Consider the following 18,718-nt stretch of genomic DNA (forward strand, 5'->3'; position numbering starts at 1 on the left):
CGACCTTTTTCCTTGGCTGCTCCAGGTCTTGATCCCTCCAGTTGTGGTGCCCAGGCTCTAGAGAGCCCGGCTCAGCAGTTGACGGCATGTGGGCTTCTCCCCAGTTGCAGCACCGGGGTTTAGTTGCCCCCTGGGGTATGTGGGATCTTAGTTCCACGAGCAGGGACCGAACCTGCATCCCCTGCATTGGAAGGTGGAGCCTTAACCCTGGACAGTGGGCGAGGCCCAACCCTCCATCTCTAGCTGGGAAGCGGGGCCGGGGTGCAAGTGGTACCATAAGGCTACAGACTCCAGCAAAGGCATTATGGGAGTTTATTCACAGGTAAGTCACAGCACCGGGGCCACACAGACTCAGGCCAGAAGACTCCAGATCTGCCTTCACAGAGGTCCCAGCGCCCAGAGCCACTGCCAGTCAGGCCCCTGCCAGAGGGACCAAGGCTCGGGCAGGGTGGATGGCAGGAAAGGGAGAGGCCAGGTTCCAGAGGGCACCAGCCAGAGGGATAAATGACCCTCATCCCTAAACTGTGGGCTCGGAGGAGCAGGAGGACAGGGGAGACTCTTCGGAGGCAACCCCTGCCTGCATCCAGCCTGCACCCTCAAAGTCAGGCACGAGAACAGAAGCCCCAGTGGAAGTGGGTGGGGCGTGGGGACACCGCAGGCCCCTGCAGACCTGTCCAGGCGCCAGTGCGGGGCTGCTGTCCCGGCCACGGCTGCCGTCACACAGGGGGCCCCCCCAGCTTGCTGGCGGCAGTCGTGACCCGCTTATTTTCCCGGAGGTTCCTGAGGCGGGCACTGAGGCTGCTGATCTCCTCCACGTAGGCCTGGGGCACCCAGCCCTTCTCGCCATCGGCCAGGCGCACCCCCTCCAGCCAGCCTAAGGGCACATGGGCCAGGGGCAGCGTCAGTGGCACCCAAGGAATGCCTGGGCCCTAACGCAAGCCCCGTCCGTGCCACGGGGCTGAGAGGACGCCGTCTCAGCATCTCCCAGGGCGGGGGGCACGCCTCTAGCAGACTGGTAGGGGGACTTGTGGCCTGCTGTCCCCGACGCTCTCTGAGGAGGGTTTCCCCACTTCTCCCCCTCGGTTACTCAACCCCACGTCTCTGCAAGCAGGAAGTCCACCTTCTTGTCTAACTTGATTCCTGCATGCTATGGTGGGTCAACACTGGCGTAACCTTTTCCCGGGAAGGCTCAGCCGTCCAGCTGCCTCCTGCCCCCAAAGTCCCCGTCAGGAGGCCTCTCCAGGAGGGCCCTCTCACCGTCACTAGTCCGCGTCCTCACAGCCAGGATGTCCGTCTTCTCCAAGGTCAGTTCGTCTGGCTGCAATGCCTTATACGTCCTGACACACTGCACCTGGGGGTGGTCTGAGAACCCAAGGGAGAGTGAGGGCGTCCCCAGGGTAGGATGGGGTGGGGCGGGGGGAGAAAATAACGGGAGAGAGGGGGGAAGAAAGAGCGGCTATTGCAGCTCATCACCTGTCCGCCCTAGCCACGCTCCTCTCCGACCCTAAACACAAGTTCAAACTGAGGCCAGTCCCTCCGAGCTTCGGTCGCTGTTTCTGTGCCCTGGGTTCTCAGCTTCCCAGCTCAATTCAATATTTCGCTCCTGACCTCCTAGTCTAACTGTCTCTACGAAACAGTACTGACCCCTTTGTATGGCGCAGTGGTAAAGAGTCCACCTGCCAAGGCAGGAGATGAAAGAGACGTCGGTTTGATCCCTGGGTCGGGAAGATCCCCTGGAGGAGGAAATCGCAACCCACTCCAGTACTCATGCCTGGAGAACCCCCGGACAGAGGAGCCTGGCGGGCGACAGCCCACGGGGTCACACAGGTTGGACCCGACTGAGCCACACACCCTTCGTGTGTCCTTTCAACCTGCTCTGATGCGCCCTCCATCCATCCTCCTCAGCTGAGACTCAAACCAACTGAGACTCAGTTGTAAGACGCTCCCACTTACAACCCTCCAGGGCTTCCCGCTCCTCTGAGAGTAACAGTCCTCCCACCACCTCCAAAGCCTTCCAGTGTGGCGTTGCCCCTTGCTCACCCCCTCACCTCCCTCATCTCCGCCTCCTCCTCAGTCAAGAAGCTCAGCCGCACACTTATCACACTGCTGTTCCCCAAACACTCTAGGCTCCCTCCTGCCTCAGGGCCTTGGCACGGCTGCTTCCCCTTCCAAGAGTGCTCTTCCCAGACACCACCATGGCTGCCCCTCCCCGTCCTTCAGGGGCCTTCCCTGACCACCTCCTTGGAGGGGCAAGTTCACCCTCCAGCCCAAACAGTACCTCTATCACCAGTCAGAGAATTGACTCTGGTCCGGTCTCAGCCCCTTCGACCACACTGGGTGGACTGGGAGTGTCGGGAAAACCACAGGCCTCGGGGCCAGATCAGGCTTGAATCCCAGCTCACTGACCTCAGGCAAGTTGCCTAACAGTCCTGGGCCTCAGTGTTCTCAGATATGAAGAATGAATCTACCTAAGGGAGTTGTCGTGAGCAGTACCCGTTCCTCTTCCAGGTGATCTCCCTGAGCCAGCAATAGAACTGGGGCTCCCTTATTGCAGGCAGAAAATAAAGGCATATGCAAAGCCCTCAGCACCCCGGCACATGGCAAGTACTGGGTGGAAACGAGCTTCTTACCTTCCGTTTCGTCGGCTCGGCCCTAACACCCCTGCTCAAAAACCCTGCATAACTACCTGGCTTCCACCACACCAAGATGTCCTCTGATCGGGCTGCACCCTGGCTCACCAGCCTCATTTCACGCCCAGAGGAGCCTCTGGATCAGCAGACCCCTTGGTCTGCTGCCACCCACGCCCGCTCCCGGCCACTCTGCTGCTGATGCAGAGTGACAGATGCCGTTCCAGTCCCAGCTTGGCCGTTGACCGCTGAACCCGGACAAGCCACTTGACCTCTGCAAATCTGTTTTCTAACTTGTAAAAGGGGCTTCTGCGGGGACAGCATGGGAGGATGGGCAAGGCTGCGCCCTCTCCAGGGTGCTGACTGCACAGGGAGCCGGCCCGTCCTCCAGGGTCTCACAGATCCACCCTGCCCCAGGCTGGCTGACCCCTCTCCCTGCCAGCCCCACGGGCAACACAGCTCCCAGAACCGGGGAAGGGAAGCGCGATGCGGTACCCAGCCCCGGGAACATGGCCCTCGTGGTGGGGGGCAGGCTGCTACCTTCCCCCTCGCTGATGACCTGCTTGTCCTCCTGGGGGCTGGAGGGGCACATGGCCGAGATCCATCGCTGTTTCTCACTCCTAGGGAGAGGAAGGCTGAATTGTCCCAACATGAGAACTGCAGTCTCCTGGGGCCATGGTGGGGGAACCAGGGCTGGGAGGACAGGGTATGATGTGCAGACGTGGGACCCAGGTCAGGCTGTCTCTACCCCAAGACCCACCCAGGCCAGTGCCCACCCAGCTCTGAGGAAGAGCACAGAACAGGTCCAGGACCTCCCAGATGCCAGCTCTGCCAGCTTCAGCCTTAGGCCGCCATCCTGAGACAGAAATAAAAGGCTTCACCCCTGCCTGGGGGGGTCCGCTCCCCAAACCCAGGCCCACTCACTCTGTCTGGGCCCTCAGCAGGAACTGGTGCTTCGTGCGCTGCCCGTGGAGGAGCTGAAGGAGGAACACGTGGCCGGGGATGCCCTGCAGCTTGAGGCTCAGGTCCTTCACCTGCAGCTCAGCCATCTTGGCGTGGACAAAGACGGCAAATTTCCCCAGCCTAGAACAAGGGGGTGAGGTTAGCCTGGACCCACCCTTGGGACGAGGTGACTGCTGATGGGAAGAAAAGAGAAGGCATTATCTGTCCCTAGGACCCTCCTCAAGGAAGCGAGGCTACACAGGGCAGTCAGCAAAATGAGGGCTGCAATCTCCCTGGCTCACTGACCTGGTGGGAGGTGATACAGACAGTCCCTGCCCCAGGCACACTTTCCACTTTCTGAAGCTCTTCCATAGAGCTCTGTTCCATAGAGCTGCCGGGGCAGCTTCCCCGCTGAGATCTGCAGACTGCTCTGTGTCTGCCTCTGTAACCAGTGTAGGAGGTGGGCTCTGTCTCACCTGCTGCCGTATCACAGCACCTGACTCTGCCAGGCCCACTGTTCGGGTCTGATAAACCCTTCTAAGAAAGGTGGGCGGGTGGGTAGCTGGAAGGTGTTCCACAGTTCCTTCATGTCAGCCGGTCTAGACCACTCCAGACCAGGTCCCTCTGCAGGCCCCCGTTCCACCGAAAGACGCCAGCGAATCCCCCAAGGACGCTCAGGCCTTCTGCTCGCCTCTTTGCTCCCCCGCCCCTCACACCCGGCCAGCAGCTGTGTCCTGTGGCCTGTGTCCTTACTGTGCCCAGAACTCACTTATCCCCATGCCCGCCACTACTTCTGGAGCCTCTGCTCTCATCTGGGCAGTTACAGGAGCTTCTGGTCTCTCCCTTCCAGCCCATTCTCCAAACCGGCCAGGAGTAAAGTCCGTCCTCTGCTTAACTCTCCATGCTCCCTGCTGCTCTCAGAAAGTCCAACCTTTCCGCCACGGCTTTCAACACACCAACTTCCCTCTCTCGCCCTTTCTTTCTACAAAGTCAGCCGCACTCGGCTTCATCACCTCCCAGACATACTCTGCTCTTCCAGCCTTCTGTGACTTGGTTATATTTCTCCAATCAGCTCTGCCTGGAAAACTCCTACTTAGTCTTCAGAACCCAATTCAAATGTTTCTTCCTCTATGAATTGATACTGATTCTCATCCCTTACCAGGGAATACTACAGTACAATCAACCCTTCCCTCAAAACCCTGAACAGGTGGTTATCAGGATTTATTTTCGCTGGTGTGAGAGTGCCTGTGAGCAGAGAACAAATCTCATTCATCTCTAAGTTCCCAACATCCTTTGGAGGACCCAGTACAGAATAGGGATTCAATGATGCTTCACTGAAGGAATAAATAAATCAGAACTGAACTCTTTCCATGGCATAAGACATCCATCCTTCATCCCCTCCATCGTAAGGCTTACTTCACTCAGGGAGTCTTCTCCCGCATCCCAAACTCATAATAATCATGTATGGATGTGAGAGTTGGACTGTGAAGAGAGCTGAGCGTCGAAGAATTGATGCTTTTGAACTGTGGTGCTGGAGAAGACTCTTGAGAGTCCCTTGGACTGCAAGGAGATCCAACCAGTCCATTCTAAAGGAGATCAGTCCTGGGTGTTCATTGGAAGGACTGATGCTAAAGCTAAAACTGCAATACTTTGGCCACCTCATGCGATGAGCTGACCTACTGGAAAAGAGTCTGATGCTGGGAAGGATTGGGGGCAGGAGGAGAAGGGGACGACAGAGAATGAGATGGCTGGATGGCATCACCGACTTGATGGACATGAGTTTGAGTGAACTCCCGGATTTGGTGATGGACAGGGAGGCCTGGCGTGCTGTGATTCATGGGGTCACGGAGAGTCGGACAAGACTGAGCGACTGAACTGGACTGAACTGAGTGCTGAATGAGTGTTCAGTATGCGCCAGGCTGTGTGCCAGCCTCTTCCTGTGCTGTGATCACAGTGTATCTCCCTACATGGGAGCCTGTTTGACAGATGGAAAGCAGGAGAGCGCAGTGGTTAAGAGCCTGGGATCTAGCATCAGACAGACCTGACCTCCCCTTGGTTCCTGCACTCACTAGCTCCATGATCTCGAGAATAACCAGAGAGGCTACTTTCCAGGAAGACACTCAGGATTAAAGGGGAAAATCCACACAGCATGCCTGGCACAGAAAAGGTGCTCAAATGTTCGTTATTATCACTATGGCTCAGGGGTGGTTGTGCTTTTAGTCTCTGCTCCAATTGGCTTAAGCTCAGAGCAGCTTCAAAGTTCTTGGCACACAGTCCAGACAGTCCAGCCCTTGATTCTCAGGTCCAGAAGATGAACTTGCCCTGCCTCTGCCTTTCCTAGGGGAGCCTCTCAGCTTTAGGGTGCCCTGGCAGCAGAGCCTGGCAGGTGGACTCGTTATGAGCCTGCTGGTGCGGAAAAAGAGAGCTCCAGTCTCACCCACCAGCACCCCCACCCTGCCCAGACTCACTCCTTCCGCCGGGAGAGCAGCAGGCAGTCATTGAAGAGGTGCAGGTAGACCGCCTTGCTGGACAACTTCAGCTTGGCAGGGGGCACCGTGGGCAGGGGTGCCAGCTCTACCAGCTCCCCGTGCCGAACCAGCCAGCGGGCCTGAGAGATCAGTGGGAAGATCTGGGAGGATAGAGGAGGCAGGGGTCAGGCCAGGGGCAGAGGGTGAGAAGGCTGGACAGTGATGAACTGGCCCAGGGAGGAGGCAACAGGGCTGCCCCTCCAGGTGACCCAGCCCCCCAGCTGAGGGTGGATACCTTGCCCTCAAAGTGGATCTTCTTGCTCAGATGGATGAGCTCCTCTGTCCTCTTCATGGACTGCACACTGGCATTGCACTCTTGCACCAGCTGCGGAGACCGTGGGGGGTCACCAGCAGCGCTCCCAGCCCAGGCTCAGGCTCCCACTTGGAGACCAGGAGCTCTGAAGACTGAGGCTCCTTTCGAGACACACGGGGGTTCCGGGGAGGCCCCTGGGAGCCAGACACCTCCTCCCTGCCGAGCTCACCTCCTTGAGGGCATTGAAGGCCTTGGTGGCCATGTCTTCATCTTCAGAGCCCTGTGCTGTCCGCTTCAGGATGTTCTGGAAGGTGAAGTCAGTGCGGCGAGGCAGTGTGGCCTCTCCCAGGGACCCTGCTGAGCCCTCAGCGCCTCCAGAGGCTGTGGAGATAAAGGGGTCTCCCCCCAGCCCAGCCCTCCCACAGCCTCGTGCCCTCGGGTACCTCCACCAGCATCTTCAGGCGGGTGACCCTCTGAAACGGCAGGATGAGGAAGGAGGCGAGGGGCAGCCGCTGGCACACAGGAGACTCCTCCAGGCGAGCCAGGATGCCAGGGAACTTGGGGTTCTCCAGGCTGGACAGTGGGGGCGGGAGAGGGTCTGTGATGACAGCGGGCGCCGAGCGCGGCATCCCCGCCTGCAGCCGCCCCTCTGGTCCTGTGGGGCCTCGGCAGGTCCGGCCTCCCCGTGGTCCCAGCCCTGCGCAGCGCCCCGCCGCTGCCAGGCCAGCCCTCCCCAGCCCCGCCTCTGCGCCCCCCCCCCCGCCAGCGGAACCCGGCGCCCTCGCCCTGCGCGTCAGAGCCCCGCCTACAGCAGGCGCTGGTAGGTGCGCTCCTGGTAGGCCTGGTTGGTGACGTAGGGCAGGTAGACGCGCCGGAAGGCCGGGCAGTGCCGCAGGACCACGTCGCACACGCTGAAGCGGAGGACGTCCGCCTCCAGGCGCTGCTCCAGGTCCTGCAGGAACCTGAAAGGGCAGCCAGGGGTCGGGGCCGGGGCCAGGAGGAGACCCCAGGGGCGGGAGCCCAGCCAGCCGCAGCCTGACTCCCCGGAGGCCGGGCCTCTGCCCACCTCTCGCTGGTGCTCTTGACCTCGGGCAGTTTGGAGAACAGCCACTGCTTGTCCTGCGCCCCCAGGCACTCACTCAGCTCGGCCGAGCCGAAGAAGTGGCCCACGGCCACCGACAGACTGTGGATGTAGGAGGCCTCGGATGTGATCAGCTCAAACTTGGCCTGAGTGAGGGCGGAGGCAGGGCTGAAGCCTGAATGCACTCGCTTCGCCCACCGAGCGCACCCCGAGCCCTGCATACCGCCTCCCTAGATTCAGCGCAGCCCCGGCCCCCTTCCCTTCTCCAGCCCCCTCCGGATCTAGCGCCAGGTGGGGTTCAGAGACAGCCTCCTGCTGCTACTCCGGCTCCAACCCGGCTGCGCCCAAGTTTGCAGGCCGCGCGCATCCGGCCGGGCCCCGGTCTACCGGCCCTGCCCGTCGCGTGCGCCCTACCGCCGACCCGGTTCCTGCTCTAGGACCTGCTGGGCCCGCGCGCACCCTGCGTTTCACCCTCTGCGCCGCTCCTCCCTCCCAGGCCCCGCTTTCGGGGTCTCAGTCTAGGGTCCTGGCCGTGGCCCTGCCACACCCTAGGCCTTTCCCCGCTGACCCCGCCCCCCGCCCCGGCCCCACCCCGGCCCGGGCGCACCTCCTGCAGTTTGCAGTCGCGCAGGCTCAGCGTGGCCAGGACGCCGCTGCCGCGCACGTCGGGGATGTCCTGCCACAGCGAGAAGGTGGAGCCCCGCGCGGCGCGCTGCGCCCGGAACGAGCTGCTCGGGGAGAGGTCGGCGCGCGGCGGCCCCGGGCCCTCCTCCGCAGCGCCCTCCTCCTCGCGCTGCTGCCGCCGCAGCTCGCGGGCGCTGGCCACGTCGCTGTATTCCTGGTAGAGGACGGCTGGGCGGAGAGCGGAGGCCGTGGGGCGCCCGCCAGCCCCCTGCCCCGTCCCCGCGGCCCGCCTCGCCTAACCAGCCTTTCCGACAGTTCGAGGAGCCGGACTGGTGACTCGAGTCACTCGCCCACTCATCCCACGAACCTTGGGCACCTCCTGCATGCTGCCCCCTGTGCTGGACACTCATGGTCCCGGTCTCTCCCTCCCCACAGAGGCCCGACCTCTCAACCCCCCAGATCCGGCTTCTCGGTACCCAAGCTCCCAGCCCCTTCCTCGGCGAACCCCGCCACGTACAGTTAAGCAGGAACCGGGACTGGCGCCGCTCGCTGGCGCTCCGGGGCCCTGGTGCCGGCTCTTCCCGCGCATCCAGCCTGGGAAACGGAGCGTCAGGGCCCGTCACCGCCCCTTCCCGCCTCGGACCCGAGGCCTGGGGTGGGAGGTGATACCTGGGCTCCGGCCAGCTGCCGAGGACCCCGCTCAGGTCAACAGGAGCTGGCGTCGCCGTGGCATCCACCCTCATCTCTACACTGCGCGAGTCTCTTCCAGACGCTTTCCCTGCAGAGGGGCAGAGCTGAGGGAGGCCCCCAAGAACGGTGCTGGGCCCGGGGGCCGCACACGCGTCTCCGGTGTGCAGTGATCCCGCCCTGCCCCGCGTCTGCCTCTTGCCCTGCTGTTAGGGCCCCGGGGCGAGCTGGTACCTTCTCGGGCAGCTCCAGGGCCTGACCCTGACCCTGGGCTCAGTGCCCTGGCTGCTGAATTCCGCCCCAAGCGTAGGGAAGAGTGCAGGCGGGTCATCAGCTCAGAGGCCGAGAAGCGCCTCCGCTCAGGTCCCTCGAGGCCCCCGCGATCAGGCCCAGGCAGCCCCGCGGGCCGGGGCTCCTCTGCGCTCAGCGCCTGCTCCGCGGCCTGACTCGGCTCCAGGAAGACAGCGTGGGCCTCGGGGCCACCAAGGGCCTCTTCCCGCTGGTACACCCGCATCTTGCGCCCTGACGGGGGTGGGGGTTGAGAGAGCACAGGCTGGCATCCAGTTGTGTCTCCCCTCCCTGCCACTGCCCTGTGACCCTGGGCATCAGAGGGATGTGCCAGAAAGAAAGGCCAATGTTTTTGCCAGGATCTTTTCCCAGAGTGATGCAGTCAGCCAGAGGGGTGGGGAGAAAGCCAAGTACCTGACTGCAGGGGGCAGAGGACCAGGAAGCCCAGGACACTGGCTCACTGTGTGTCCTCAGACAAGTTACCTGCCTGCTCTGAGCCCAGGATCCTTGATCCCTAATATCTATCACTTGTCCTGCCTGTCTGGGGAATCCGGGGGCTTACTGGTCCTAAAAGAGCCACCCCACCTCTCCCCTATCCTCCCCCACCACTCCCCATCCTCCCCCCCACCACCACCCCCTCCCGGGGAGCGACTCACATGCTGACTTCTTCTCCGAGCCGTGGCTGGCCCGGCGCTGTGGCTGTGGGTGCTGGGGACTCCAAGGTCCCTCCAGGACTGGGGGCTGGGCACTAGGACAGTGTGGCCAGCTGCCAGCCCGGCTGGGCCGCATTCCCCCACTGGTGGAGAGCTCGGGGTCCGCGACTCTGGGAGGCGGTGGCCATAGCAACCCCTGGAGGGGAGTGGGGGTCCCCAGAGACCAGCGGCTGCCAGGTGCCTGCAGCTCCTCCGGAGCCACGGGGAAGAGATCCAGACACACGGGGCCTGGAGGCTGCAGGACGGGCAGCTCCGTGAAGGACAGGCTCTCCTGCTGGCACACGGCCACTGGGCGGTGTGCAGTGCCAGGCGGCCCAGCCAGATGGGGCTGGAGGGCGGCAGGTGGCCCACAGTCCATTCCTCCTTTGCTCCGCCACCTACCAGGTCCTGCAGGGGAGAAGGCATCAAAGCAAGACACAGGACAGCAGTGGCCGGCAAGCACCATGTCCCGGAGGCCTGGAGGAAGTCTTCTGTACACACATCTAAACAAGCATACTCACACACTTGATTATATGGTAATAGCCAAGGCTTACTTGGCACTTACTTAATAAGAGGCCAAGTACTTTACACATAGTAGTTCATTTAATCCTCTGAAGCCCCAACAACCCAGAGTTGATGCTTTTTTTTTTCTTTTAGTTGTGGTTCGCAGGTTCAAGCTGGCGCACAGAATGAGAAATCTTAGTTCCCTGACCGGAGATCGAACCCAAGTTCCCTGCATTGGAAGGCAGATTCTTGACCACTGGACCACCAGGGAAGTCCCCTGATCTGATACAGTCATTAGCCCCATTTTATAGGTGAGGAGAGTGAGGCAGAGAGGTTATCTGGTAAACAGTGGGGCCAGGATTCAAGCCCAGGCAGTCTAGCTCTGAGTCTGTGCCTTTAAGCACCTTGCACATTTCCTAACTCCCTGACATGTGATCTGACGTACAGATGCATACACTGTCACACAGACCCACGTCTGTTCCATGTATATCCAAACATATTTTCTTCCAGCTGCAGACACTGACATATGTACTTTCACAGATACACCCAGACATTTCAAATTCACAGGCTCACACATTCACACACACACTTTTTTTAATACAAGTACATATATTCACTCACTTTCACAAACACACGCTAAGCCATCAGATATTTACATATCCACTCAAGTTTTCTCATACTCCTGTTCCATCCACACTCACAATACCACACTCACAATGATGCAGACACAAACACACAGGCCCAGAAATCCTTGTTGGTGTTACCCAACCTCCCCTCCTGTGCCCAGAGTTGCAGGCTTCAGTACTGACTGGTGCCCACACCCATGCCAAGCTGGCTGGGAGGGTCACAGATTGGCAGGCAGGCCACCATCCAGGACAGGCTGGGCCCTCCCAGGAGAAGGACAGGAAAGAGCCCCAGGCCCCCAGCTTGGGGTGAGAGAGGGGACCCCATCTCCCAGCCCCAGGAACAGGACAATCTGAGTGGGTCCTCTCGGGCAGGAAGTCATCCCCAGCGAGGCTGCCAGAGCCTCAGGACAGGCCTATCAGTCAGCGGGTCTGAGTCCCCCAGCCCTGGCCCCCAGCCCCTCGCTGCAGCCCCTCACCTCTCCACCAAGGCCCACCGCGGATGGTGTTTGGCTGCTCCGGCAGGGGAAGCCCTCTCTCTGCCCAGCTGGCTTGGGGAGATCCCACCCAGACAAAGAGTTTGATTCATCAAGCCCTGTGGTGAGGCAGGCGGGTCGGGGAGGGAGGGAGCAGGCAGCAGGCTGGGCGGGGGCCTCCCAGGGCCTGGCCTCGCTGTGGGCAGGCTGGGCAGCAAGGACGCCCCCCTCCCCAGAGGCCCGCTCAGGCCAAAGGGGCAGTGCCTGCCTGGCAGGGCCGGGAGACTCAGGAGACAGAGCCGGAGACACCAAGGGGCTGAGGCTGGAGGATGGGGATGCTTTAGACAGCGACCCAGAAACCAAGACCCCAGAGCACTCCTAACCGGAAAACCACAGATACTGAGACATTCAGGAGCCCAGAGACGGAGACGGAGAGACAGAAACACTGAGCATTTCAGACAGACCGGATACTCAGAGACAGATGTGAAGTCCAGAAAAGCCGGAGGAGACGGAGGGGCAAATGTTTCACGCCCTGCGGGATTGCCAGTCTCTTGGGGAAGCCAAAACAAAAACAGTTACAATCGAGGTTGGAAAGAACCAGCCCAGAGGAAGTGTCAGAGCAGAGGGCTGGGCTCATCTCGACCCGGGCATTCCTGGAAGGCTTCCTGAAGGAAGTGCTAGCAAACTGTCCTGATTGAAGTACCCAGGGGTCCATTACAGAGAGATGGGGGGACAGCTTAGGCATGAAAGCAACGCGACAGTGTCAGTGAGCCTGGGGGAGGGAAGAAAGGGAAGGTGCAGTGGGGGCTGCTGGTCTGCACCCGGGTCCCCCTGAGTGCAGCCCATTTTCTCTCCACCCCCTGCCTGGAGCACGGACTTCTCTGGGCAGCAAGTCTGTCCGTTTCCTCATCTGGTGAGCAGGATGGTCATGCTTCAAAATGCTGACAGGAGAATTAAAAGGACTTCCCTGGTGGCGCAGGGATTAAGAATCCGCCTTCCAAGGCAGGAGATGCGAGTTTGATCCCTGGTCGGGAACTAAGATCCCATGTGCCTGGGGCAAGGGGGACCAAAGCCCGTGTGCCTCACCAAGAGCGCCCACCTGCTCCTCACTCGCCACAACCAGAGAGGAGCCCGCAGGCAGCAAAGACTCCACACACCGCAACTAAGGCCCAACGCAGCCAAAAATAAGTAAAGATTAAAAACATAAGAATGATTCAAGGGGACTTCTGGGAACTAAGATCCTGCATGCTGCATGGTGTGGCCACACAAAAAAATTGTGCATGTAAAGAACCCTGGTGGCTCAGAGGTTAAAGCGTCTGCCTCCAATGCGGGAGACCCGGGTTCGATCCCTGGGTCGGGAAGATCCGCTGGAGAAGGAAATGGTAACCCACTCCAGTATTCTTGCCTGGAGAATCCCATGGACGGAGTCCCTACCAGGCTACAGTCCATGGGGTCGCAAAGAGTCGGACACGACTGAGCGACTGAACGGAACGGAAAGAACCCTGCACAGAGTGGGAGCTTTGCAGTTGACCGTAATGCTTCTGAGCACTCTGCGTCTTTCTCCGGTCACAAGGATGGCTTGGGCCATTACACAGGTAGGAAACCTGAGGCAGTGACTTTGAGACACATCCTGTTTTGTTGGAGACACGGGCCCACTGCCCACCGGACAGTTCTCTTTTCCTGCTGGAATCAGAAGTCCTTCACACAGAGGTCTCACTTGCTTCTGTCGGCATGCCTGTGCAGGAACACACGTGTGCTTCTGCTCCCTTATATTCTGGGAGAGTCTCTCCACTTGGGTTCTGGAAGCCTCTAGAGGGCTGAGAGGAATGCCCCTCCCCATGTCAGCTGCAGGGATAAATGAGCAAAGCATGGAACCGTGGGAGCAGGAGCATCTCATATTTAAAAAACTTTTTTTGGCCACACGACACAGCATGTGGGATCTTAGTTCGCCAACCAGGGATCAAACCTGTGCCCTGTGCAGTGGAAGCGCCGAGTCCTACCCACTGGGCTGCCAGGGAATTCCAAGGAGCACCCCTACTAAAGCCTCAGAGGAGAAGGCTGGGTAAACGAAGGGAGACGCGCAAGGCTTCCTTGGAGGAGACAAGGCTGGAGGCAGGTCCCCGGGGAGGAGGTCAGGGGTGGGTTAGCCTCCGTCTCTGCCCAGGTCAAGGGACAGTGAGAGGGACCGTCCAGCTCGGACGCCAGCCCCGCGGCCTTTCATGGATGTGGTCCACTCATAGCTTACCTCTGCCAGGAGGAGACTGGTCCCAGGTAACCCTGCTTAAGACCTGATCACAGGATACACTGGTGCCCACTAGGCAAGGGAACCCACAGGGGAGAGCCCTGCCAACATTCGAAGCCCTGTGCTGACACTGACCAGCTGTGTGACTTGGGACGAATCATAGCCTGGGCCTGGGCCCGAGTGTCGCCGTCTGTGGAGTGGCTCTGAGAAACTGTTGCCAGGGCTGCAGTCCTCATATTGCCCCAAGTAAAACGTAACTCACAACTCTCAGGTTGCGCTTTTTTTTTTTTAAGTCGACAGAGGGTCCCATCCACAGCGTACTCATCACATGGACAATGAACCCACTCCTCAAGGCTGGCAGGGAGAGGCCCCAGACACTGGTATGGTCCGGACAAAGCATCTCTGACCTCCTGTGCCCAGCTTTGCCCTGCCCCCTCCATGGTGCCCCTTGCCCTGCTGCCCAAGGAATAGGGCCCTGCAGGGCCCTGCTTCTTCTCAATGGAGGGAGCCAAGTGGGAGGTCATGGCTGGAAAGGAGACTCAGGCCATGCAGGCTGTGGAAGCCCAAGAGGCCGTAAGCGTGTGGGGGCCAGGATCAGAGGCCTGGGAGGCTGCACAAAGGACTCACTCGGGAAGACTCGTGGGAGGAGGATGGGGCTGCTGGCAGTCGGGGGGCCCTACCTCAACCAGGGAGCTCCGTCCCGCCTCCAGCACGGTCCCGGGCTCCAGGCTGCCCTGGGGGCTCTGGGGTTGCAGCCAGGTCCTCAGGGGGCGATGTCAGCATGGCCCCTGAGCCAGGCCATGCAAGCTCCTGGGTATTGTGTGGGGCAGGGAGAGGGGAGACAAGGGCGGAGGGAACCTCGCAGGCAGGCAGGCGGCTGTCTCGACGTGCCTGCTCCCCGCCCCCTTCCCCAGAACCGGTTAGGCCAGTCTGAGGTACAAGAGGGGGGCTGAAACAATGGGAGTCCTATGCCCAGGAGAGGCTCTGAAAGGACCCCAGACCGACATCCTAAAGATGGGGGAGGCACTGCTTTCCCTCCCAGGGGACAGGTCACCCTTCTGCTGCAGCTTCCTAAGTGTGAGACGTGCTCAGGGGACTTCTTGGGGCTGCGGAGCATCCCAGAGAATGATGAGCCTTGGACTCATGAGGGACCCTGAGGACCCTGCAGGGCACTGGTCCTCGCTGAGCCAGGCAACAGCATCTACAACGAGGTTTTCTGGTAGCTCAGGTGGTAAAGAATTCACCTGATTCCTGGGTTGGGAAGATCCCCTGGAGAAGGGATAGGCTGCCCACTCCAGTATTCTGGTCTGGAGAATTCCATGGGCTGTATAGTCCATGAGTTGCAGAGTCAGACACAACTGGGTGACTTGCACTTTCACTTTTCACAGCATCTATACAGGGAACCGGAGAAGGCAATGGCAAGCCACTCCAGTACTCTCGCCTGGAGAATCCCATGGACAGAGGAGCCTGGCAGGCTGCAGTCCATGGGGTCGCTAAGGGTCGGACACGACTGAGCGACTTCACTTTCACTTTTCACTTTCACACATTGGAGAAGGAAATGGCAACCCACTCCAGTGTTCTTGCCTGGAGAGTCCCAGGGACGGGGGAGCCTGGTGGGCTTCCGTCTATGGGGTCACACAGAGTCGGACACGACTGAAGTGACTTAGCAGCAGCAGCAGCATACAGGGAACACTCACGTCTATGGCTGTATAGTCCATGGGGTCGCAAAGGGTCGGACACGACTGAGCGACTTTCACTTCACTTCACTTAATATGAGTGTATACAAGCTCCTGTTGCTAGTTAACTCTTATTATGCACTAATGTGCCAGGCATTGTTCCGAGCACTTCACACACTAGATATTCATTTAATCTCCACCACAACCCTATGAGAGAGTAACTGCTCCCACTTACAAGGTGAGGACAGGAGACTTGCACAGGTTAAGTACCCACTTAAATCTCTCACCAGCTTTATGAAGTCCCTGTGTTACAGGTGATGAAATTAAACTTGCCAAAGGTCACACAGCAAATACAAGTCAGAATTAATGTTCAAACCCAGGTCTGTGACTCCACTACAAATCCGTGCCCTCAACAACTGCCTGGTACTGCCTCACCAGACTTTGGGGAGGGTCTGGTGAACAGTGTGTGAAAGTCCACTGGGAGGTGTCTCAGCTGACCTAACTAAACCTTTTTTTATTATTATTGGCGTACTAAAGGCCCTGATGAGTACAGGGCCTTTCGAAGTCCACTCCCAGATCCCACCTGTTCTCCCTTGCCAACTGGTAACCATTCAGTTGGACAGGTTAGGTCCCTTCACTCCTTCATATCCACCGTGGCCCCCAGAACATCGGCGCGTAATGAGGAGATACTGCGCAGAGTGGGTGGGGACCCGGTGTCCGTGGGGAGGTGGCACCGTGGGGCACAGAGAGATTCATTGTCAGCGATGCTCAAGGGGCAGGAGACTGGGAACGTGCAGAGGGAGGAATGCAGGGCTAAGGGTCTCAGAGAACCCCAGCCCTCTCACCCCAATTCCTGAGCCGACCTCGGGGCCGCTGGCCAAGGTACCGTAGCCTTGACTCCTAGCTGGAAGCAGAGGCCCCCAAAGGAGGGAGGACTCTGGGGGAATTAGGGTCCTGGAAAGAAAGTCTCACTTCTCTGGACCCTGCGTCCAGTGCTCCAGGGACAGCGCCTCCTGCTGCAGCAGACAGAAAACAAGGCTGGGTCAGGCCGAAGCGGAGGACCCTCCGGAGCAGAAGGGGCTCTGGTGGACGTAATACAGAAGGAGGGGCGCGGCGCAGGCGGGACTGGGTGATGGGCGGGGCCCGGCGGAGATGGGCGAGCCAGCGGCCAATCCTCCCTCTGGGCCAAACTAGGGGACGGGGCCAGAACGCCGACCTTGGGCCTGGGGTGGGCAGAGGGGCGTGGTCGGGGCGGGGCCAGGGCCTGCAGGCCTCACTGACCCAAGCAGCGCCTCCGCGCTGTTCGCCAGAGCCTGCGCTCGGCCAGGCCGCGCCTTACCTAGGTAGCCAGGGCGGCTGGCAGGTCGAGCGCGAGTCAGGCGATGAGGGGCTGGGGAGAAGGGAGCGTTGAAAGAGAACGATGGCTTCAGCGATCTTACTCTGCCAAGCGCTTACTAAGTGCAAGGCACTTTGTCGTTCAGTCGCTCAGTCGTGTCCCGCTCTTTGCGACCTCATGGACTGCAGCACTCCAGGCTTCCCTGTCCATCACCAACTCCCAGAGTTTACTCAAACTCATGTCCATTGAGTCGGTGCTGCCAGGCACTATTCTGAGGGTTTCCGGGGGTTCATTCAATTAATCCTCAAACAACTCTAGGGAGTAAATAACTTCTGTTTCACCTGTAAGGGAGCCAAAGCATAAAGAGGTTGTCCTTTGCTCAAAGACACAGAGGTATAATTCCAACTCCTACACTAAGAACCTGTTAGAATCAGAGCCAGAGAAAGAGGATCTTGAGCAAAGTCAGGAGGAGTTCCAGGACTGTGACCAAGAGGTATTACTATTAGCCGTGACATTAATTTATTGAGCACCTACTGTGCTGTGCACGTGCTGGCCACTCAGTCTCCATAGCGACCCCATGAAGTAGATCCTGTTCTGTAATATATCCCATTTACAGCCAGTCGACGGCACAGCCTTCACTTAGACTCTGGTCTGTCCGGCGCCCAGAGGGTTTAGCCTACCTCGTGGGCGATGATGAAGCCCAGACGCACAGCCAGCGGCTTCCCGCAGACGAGGGTGAGATTCCTCTTCGCGTTGCGAAAGCTCTTGTTCCTGGGTTGCGGAGGGCGCGCGGCCCCGCGAGGGCCTCGGCCCCACGATCGGCACTTTCACCCTTCCCACCCTAGGGCCTGGCCCTGCCAGGTTAGCAGTTCCCTCTAGTCCGACCCCCGGACTCAGCTTCCTGCGCTCCCAGTTAGGCCCCGCCCCGCCCCGCCCACGAGCTCACTGCCCCGCCCCCAGACTCAGCAGCCCGCCCCCAGGCCGAGCCGGAGGGTCCGCAGAACCGCGGCCCCGCCCCTCCCCGAGGGCCCCTTCCCCCCGCGCCCCGCCCCTCCCGCGGGCCCCTTCCCCTCCGCGCCCCGCCCCTCCCGCGGGCCCCTTCCCCTCCGCGCCCCGACCCTCCCCGCGGGCCCCTTCCCCCCGCGCCCCGCCCCCTAAGGGCCCCGCCCCCTCCGCGCCCCGCCCCTCCCGCGGGCCCCTTCCCCCCGCGCCCCGCCCCCTAAGGGCCCCGCCCCCTCCGCGCCCCGCCCCTCCCCGCGGGCCCCTTCCCCTCCTCCCCGCCCCCACCACTTACCCCCTCCCGCGCCCCGCCCCTACGCGCTCCGCCCCCTCCGCGCTCCGCCCCTCACGCGCCCCGCCCCTCCCCCCCCGCGGGCCCCGCCCCGGGCGAGGTAAGCCAGAGGTGCGGGCTCCCGCGTGAAGCTGACAGAGCCGCGCAGTCAGCTGCGGTGTTCCTACCGATACAGGAGACGTGGCAGGAAGTCCGAGGGGAAGGCGCTGAAGAAAACTGCAGGGGCTCCAGGCGGGAAGGCCCTCCCGCCTTTCCGGGCCCAAAGGGGTCAGGTTCCACTCTCGCGGGCAGGATGAGCCTGTGCCCAAGGGCGCTAGCCCGCTGCCCCGATTTTCCAATCTCTCGCCCGGATCTATAGCCTCAGCCCGCATTTCCCTGTTGCCGAGCCTGCTCCCAGTCTCTGATCTTCACCCCCCTCCCCCCTCTCACGTTCACGATGATGGAAGGGTGGGCCATGGTTTCGAATAGGAGCGTCCAGATCCCGGTGCCCTGAGTCCGCTCAGTCACCAGCCACCAGTAGGAACTTGTGGGCAGTCAATCAGATCTTCACTCAGCTGCTCAGCAGAGCAAACAGTGGCGCAAGTGGTAAGTCCTCCACGAATATGGTGATGAATCCAAACTGCAGCGCTGGGGGTGGGGAGTGTCAGGTCTGGCTCACCTCTCCTGCTGGGTTAGTCGCCTCCCCACCCCCCCACCCCCACCCCACCCCCCCCCCGCAAGGGACCCTGCTGCACCACTGCTTGTCCGTCTCCAGGTATTCCTCAAAGAGGCCCCTGCAGTGGATGAGCTCAGAGCCCTCCTTCCAACACCCCTACTCCTGCCTGATCCATCTGGATGTCCCCAAGCCC

General features: G+C 60.5%; 1 protein-coding gene across 8 annotated transcripts; it reads right to left on the bottom strand.

Annotated features, from left to right (window-relative positions):
* Window positions 1-289: 289 nt before the first annotated feature.
* ARHGEF19 (Rho guanine nucleotide exchange factor 19) lies at window positions 290-17,493 on the bottom strand. 8 transcript variants are annotated; one of them, XM_055397028.2, is made up of 17 exons: window positions 17,260-17,493; window positions 16,583-16,920; window positions 9,687-10,130; window positions 8,977-9,264; window positions 8,725-8,833; window positions 8,573-8,649; window positions 8,039-8,283; window positions 7,417-7,577; window positions 7,160-7,312; window positions 6,794-6,923; window positions 6,580-6,654; window positions 6,333-6,422; window positions 6,038-6,198; window positions 3,552-3,710; window positions 3,168-3,247; window positions 1,258-1,362; window positions 290-874 (listed from the first exon to the last, which is right to left on the bottom strand). In XM_055397028.2, exons 3-17 carry the CDS (start codon window positions 10,099-10,101, stop codon window positions 717-719), a joined length of 2,406 nt encoding a protein of 801 aa, XP_055253003.1. In that variant the 5' UTR covers window positions 10,102-10,130; window positions 16,583-16,920; window positions 17,260-17,493; the 3' UTR covers window positions 290-716. The 8 variants fall into 8 exon arrangements, with proteins under 8 accessions (XP_055253003.1, XP_055253000.1, XP_088698957.1 ...); XM_055397025.2 differs by having other exon boundaries at window positions 9,687-10,225; XM_055397027.2 differs by having other exon boundaries at window positions 737-874; window positions 3,187-3,247; window positions 9,687-10,225.
* Between the last annotated feature and the right edge of the window lie 1,225 nt (window positions 17,494-18,718).

Source organism: Moschus berezovskii, chromosome 2 (assembly GCF_049115385.1).
Source record: "Moschus berezovskii isolate FMDL1 chromosome 2, NW_MosBer_1.0, whole genome shotgun sequence".
NCBI lineage: Eukaryota > Metazoa > Chordata > Mammalia > Artiodactyla > Moschidae > Moschus > Moschus berezovskii.